General features: G+C 36.8%; 1 protein-coding gene across 1 annotated transcript; it reads right to left on the bottom strand.

Moving 5' to 3' along the window:
* Window positions 1–277: 277 nt before the first annotated feature.
* LOC142221912 (uncharacterized) lies at window positions 278–2100 on the bottom strand. The gene has a single exon (XM_075291823.1). The coding sequence runs from the start codon at window positions 1985–1987 to the stop codon at window positions 470–472; it is 1518 nt and encodes a 505-aa protein (XP_075147938.1). The 5' UTR covers window positions 1988–2100; the 3' UTR covers window positions 278–469.
* Window positions 2101–6186: the final 4086 nt, after the last annotated feature.

Below are 6186 nucleotides of genomic sequence, written 5' to 3'. Positions count from 1 at the left end.
CTGCATGTATATCCATATACCATTTTTCCATAAATTCAAGAAGTCATCCAGTTTAATTTAATGCAGAGTTATATTTAGAGCAAAACAAAATATTTATTTTATATACATGGGAGAATTTGCTTTAAGCTTACCTTATCATCCCTCTCGCAGAGATGAAGTTTTAATTTTAAAAATTCTGAGTAACGCCTAAAATACAAGGAGCTGATTGGTATCCATTTGCGATATTATCAAGTACCTATCTTAAGTTTTAGATATTGTAAATAAAAAGCTTTTACCATGGGGGTGTGGTCGATGTTTAATTGAAAAATGGGAATAAAATATGATGTATTACCAAAGTCATCTTTCAATTTGGTGATCAGACAAGTTTAAAACAAGGGAGCTTCCCAAAAGACAACCTAGACCATTGCTAAAGGACTAATGGTAGAGGTTGGGGTAGCGCCATACTCTTGGCTTTTTCATAAATAATTTCCTATAACTTCAATTCATCACCTCTACCATCACAAAATTTCACTGGACCAAACGACTTTGAGTGTCCTCTTGATAGAGGGAAATCAGTTTGGCTTTGCTTTGGACCTTTCGTTGTTATAGCTTTTGGTAGGTTTGGTGTAAGAGGGTCTCTTATTAATTTCCAATTGGCATGGGGTGGCAAATAATCAACACCCTCACGAATATATTTTTCAGCTAACTCGGAACAAAATTCTGGATCATTAGAAGCTTTTTTCAAATCTTGATTTAACGTAGTAGCTTCTTCTTCACGAATTCTCTTTATTTCGGCAATTTGTTTATCCAACTCTTCCCGATTTTTACGCCTTTGCTGAAGTATTTCCTCGCGTGATATATCATCACGAGCAAATCGATTTTCTAGAATTTTACATTCACGTTGTTTAGCCCGATCACGGAGACGGCGCTCATATTGTTCACAAATTTGTTTACGCAATTCAGCATAGAATTCTTCGGCCAGACGAGCCTTATTTTCTCGCTCACGTTGAATATTTCTCTTAGTGCAATTATCCATGCGATAAAGGTCATCAATACGATCGTGGTACATTTGCTGCTGTTGACGATCCAAATCACGCATACGTTTCACATATTCGATATAATCGAGTGTAGCTTTATGGAAGGCTTTCTTCTTGGCCATAGAAGCCTGGACTTGCTCGGCTTCAAGACGGGCCAATTCTTCCATAGTTTTGCGACGCAATTCAATTCCTTCACTGTCTTCCTTCCCTTTTTGTAGCTCCTTTTGAGCCATCATATCCCGAAGGTCTTTACGATATTCTAAAACTTTGGGTGGTATACCTTGATGCTTGCGATCAAACTCTTCTACCCGCAATTCTTCTAAAAGTGAATCAATTCTTTGCTTTTCTTCCAGTTTTTCATGGCGTCTTTTCTCTCTTCTTGCTTCAACTTCTTCAATTTGCACTTTTAATGTAGCCGATGTTTGTTGGACCAGAGCTTTCTTCAAGCGTTCCTCTTCCAGTTGACGTCTGGCAGCCACTTCGCTATTCTTTTCTTGAACCTTCAACCAAAATTGTTCTTCTTCCTTTTGTTTACTCATTTCGATGTGTTTTTCCAACATTTGTTGCAATTGACATTCTTTGACATTTTGCATTTCTTGACGCCTTAATGCTTCGCGTATCTCATAGCAACTATTCATGTACTGCTGAATGCGTTTTGTCCTCAAGAATTCACGCTCATTGTTGACATTCTCCTCTTGTATCTTCAAGAGAATTTCTTTGCGTTGTTTGACATCCTCATCGATACGTGATTTGATTTTACGCTCAAATTCATCTTCATACAATTTATCCTCACTATCCAAGAGTTTTTTTAAAGCAATGCGTCGCTGATCCAATTCCTTGGAGGCAATCCCTTGAGCTTGTTTTACCAAAGCCTTGATTTGTGTGTACAAGGATTTGCGATCTGTACTGATGATAAATGCATGATGATCCATTGATTTTTTTAATTCATTCGCCTTGGAATTTCGGTTCATTATGGAATTCGATTGAGGGGTCGATAAAGCTGGATAGATAATTAGTTAAAAAATGTATATAGAAAAATAAAACAAAAAAAAAATATTGAACAAATGTAGAATAATATTAATTTGTATTTGACACGTTTGGCAGTATTGTGACACCTACCAAAAAAGACAAAAGAAAAAATAATATTGAGAAATCTTACGACAAAGCTAAAACATCTAGATTATTTAATGGATTTCAATGAAGAAATCCAACTGTGAAGGCTTCGGAGTATACTTCAATCGATGGTTCAGTGAGCTATTACTCGCTTTTATGCTAAAGGGAGTAATAGCTGCTAATCACATAAACCGGGAATAAATTGTGGAGATCAGGTATAAGAATCGACAAATGTAAGTGGAGCAAATCGTTAGAGATCCTGAAGCCATTTAATTAAGACTTAAACTGTGAAGTATAAGTCGGACCTTTTGAAGACCACTATATTCTGAATTTCATTCATCTTGGAGGCAACTCCGAAGAGGTGCGCCCAGTGGGCCCGCTTAGAAGCCATCGTATGTTTCGAGAATTGGAAAAACGTTGGAATAAATATCTTTTATCTGAAGGGTATGAAATTTATTCAGGAGTATAATGATTTTTCTTAATCTTTATTGTGAACAAAGTCTTACCATTTTGCCCACAGCAGTATAACTAAACTTCATTTATTAAAAAGATGAACCGGGATAAGAATCCCTTCATATATCTTTAACCTAACCTATCAACATGGACTGAATAGTTTAAGTGAGCTTACAATAAATCGCGCTGCCACTTTTTCTTTTAACATATCCGTAATTTAGGTACTCATAATTTTGCTAGAACAATCCCCTTAGGTTGACAGCCCGATATTTCAGGCTCACTTAGACTCTTGAGTCCATTGTGTTACTACAGTGGTGAACTTCTCTCTTATCACTGAGTGCTGCTCGATTATATGTTAAGCTCAATAAAAAGGGACCTCCTTTTTATAGCCGAATGCGAACGGAGTTCCACATTGCAGTGAAAACATTTAGAGAAGTTTTGAAACCCTCATAAATGTCTCCAGCATTACTGAGGTGGGATAATCCACCGCTGAAAAACTTTTTGGTGTTTAGTGGAAACTGGGTTTGAACATACGACCTTGTGTATGGAAGGTGGACATGCTAACCATTAAAGCTAAGAGAATCAATTAAACTTTTTCAAAAACTATGTCCCAGCAATGTTTTGTGGCTGTTAGAAAATACATTAATGTCCCCCTGTATGTCTCATTAACTAAATGACCTGCGTCTCTGTCCTGTCTCTCAGCTAATGTCCTATACCTACTTTTGCTGTTTAACTCTCTTTGCAAATGCCCGAGTCCAACAAATCTAAAATTCATCTTTCTATTTTTTTTTATACCCTCCACCATATGATGGGGGTATATAGACTTTGTCATTCCGTTTGTAACACATCGACATATTGCTATAAGAAATTCTGAGTCGATCTAAGCATGTCCGTCCCTCCGTCTGTTGAAATCACGCTAACTTCCGAACGAAACAAGCTATCGACTTGATACTTGGCACAAGTAGTTGTTATTGAGGTCAGGTCAGATGGTATTGCAAATGGGCCATATCGGACCCCTTTTACGTATAGTCCCCATATAAACCGATCCCCAGATTTGGCTTGCGGAGCCTCTTGGAGGAGCATAATTCATCCGATCTGGTTGAAATTTGGTACGTGGTGTATGTATATGGTCTCCAACAACCATGCAGGAATTGGTCCATATCGGTCCATAATTATATGTAGCCCCCATATAAACCGATCCTTAAATTTGACCTCCGGATCCTCTTGGAAGAGCAACATTCATCTGATTCAGTTGAAATTTGGTACGTGGTTTTTATATATGCCCTCAAACACCAATGCAAAAATAGGTCGAAATCTGTCCATAATTATATATAGCCGCCATATAAACCGATCCCCCGATTTGGCTTGCGGAGCCTCTAAGAGAAGCAAATTTCATCCGATCCGGCTGAAATTTGGTAAACGGTGTTAGTATATGATCTCTAACAACCATGCAAACGTTGGTCCACATCGGTCCATAATTATATATAGCCCCCATATAAACCGATCCCAGATTTGACCTCCGGAGCCTCGTGGAAGAACAAAATTCATCCGATTCGGATGAAATTTGGTACGTGGTGTTAGTAGATGGTCTTTAACAACCATGCAGGAATTGGTCCATATCGACCCATAATTATATGTAGTATAATTACATATAATTATATGTAATTATATATAGCCTCCATATAATCCGATCCCCAGATTTGACCTCCGGAGCCCCTTGGAAGAGCAAAATTCATCCGATTGGGTTGAAATTTGGTACGTGGTGTAAGTATATGGTATTTAACAACCATACTGGAATTGGTCCATATCGGTCCATAATTATATATAGCCCCCATATAAAACGATCCACAGATTGGGTTTTGGAGCCTCTTGGAGGAGCAAATTTCATCCGAATCAGTTGAAATTTGGTACATTGTGCTAGTATATGGCCATTAACAACCATGCCTAACTAATTCTATATCGGTCTATAGTTATATATAGCCCTCAGATAAATCGATACCCAATCACACAAAACGTGGTCCATATCGGTTCGTAATTGTATATCCTCCATATAAGCGACCCCCATATTTCAATTCTGGCTCTCTAAGTACCGTGCAAAAGTCCATATCGATTCGTAATTATTTGTTGACTTACCTATATATCTTTTTTGTCTAATATATACCACGTATGGACTAACATACAATTTAGAAGACGATGTTAAGAAGTTTTAAGATACCTTACCATCGCTAAGTATTACCACAACCCAAGTAATTCGATTGTGCACACACAGAGAATACAGATTGGTTGTGACAATCGAATTTATTGACAACCTCCTTTTGGCAGTTGTAGCAACTACCAGTTGGTAGTTGTGTCACCCGACTGATTCGGTTTCACACAACTAATACCAAATATGGTGTTGGTTGGGTCTGCCGACGATATTGGTTGTGATTACCTTCATCGTTCGGTTGTGTTGTCCAACCTAATTAAAAATATATTTAAAATCAATTACTTCACAGTTAAATATTATATTTTATTTTATTTACATATAGGAATAGTGGTAAAAATAAATCTAAATACGCTAAATGTATGTAATTAGTAGATAACAATTTTTGTCTAGAATCTCTACTTATTGCATCAAAATGTATCCACACCCGGATTCTTAGAGCAAACATTCTTTTTGACGGTGAACATGTAGCATGGTTGCCGCAACCCTGTTATTTTCTCGGACATTATGTACCTGACTTCGACAGCATCAAAAATATATTGTCCTTTTTTATGGATATCAATAATTGAATATTCGTGGTGTGAGAAAATTTAAATCGTGCAGATTTAGTAAGATTTTCCACATCCAACTGCGTATCCGAAATGTAACTTCTAAAAATCCAGGACTATTTCGATGGTTAACCAGAGTTGATTTCTTTGCCCAAGGTGGCGTCCAGAGTACATAGTGCTGCAAATAAAATTAGAAAGTTAGGGGGTATAGGTATCACTTCTAGAGTTTATAAAACTAATTCCAGAACTTACACACAAATATATCATATCTTCGAAGATTGGTGTGTATGCATAAGTCCACATCAAAAATGGCGTTTCTTTTTTAAACCAATTTGAAGCCTATTTGATATGCCTTCATTTGATAGTAAATAATTTGTTGAAATAAAAATGACATTTGAGAATTCATCAACCAGCATTCGGCTGAGAATACCAAATATCAGTTAGAACTACTAAATGACAGATACGAAATTTATTTAAGGTAGGTCATATCTATCGAATTCAAATAATTTTTTTCAAAAGAGAGGCAATTAGTTGCTGCAACCATTTGTTTGCAATTACAAACGAAAATGTATTGAAATTATAATCAAATGATATTAAAGACAGACAAACGCTTGTGATTGAAGGAAATAGATCAGCACAATTGATATTTAATTCTGAGTGTACAATTTTCGTTAGTACAACTGATTTCCAAACAATTTGTTTTCTGTGTGCAGAGAATACAGATTGGTTGTGATAATCGAATTTATTGCCAACCTCCTTTTGGCAGTTGTAGCAACTACCAGTTGGCAGTTGTGTCAACTGACTGATTCGGTCGACACAACCAATATATCATATGGTATTGGTTGGGTCTGCC

The sequence above is a fragment of the Haematobia irritans genome, chromosome 1 (assembly GCF_050003625.1).
Source record: "Haematobia irritans isolate KBUSLIRL chromosome 1, ASM5000362v1, whole genome shotgun sequence".
NCBI classification, from domain to species: Eukaryota; Metazoa; Arthropoda; class Insecta; order Diptera; family Muscidae; genus Haematobia; species Haematobia irritans.
Note: the sequence above shows the minus strand (reverse complement) of the source record. Positions and strands in the feature narration are given on the sequence as shown.

Coding starts and splice junctions, on each gene's coding strand:
- LOC142221912 (XM_075291823.1), bottom strand. CDS start 1,987: ATGAACCGAAATTCCAAGGCGAATGAATTAAAAAAATCAATGGATCAT.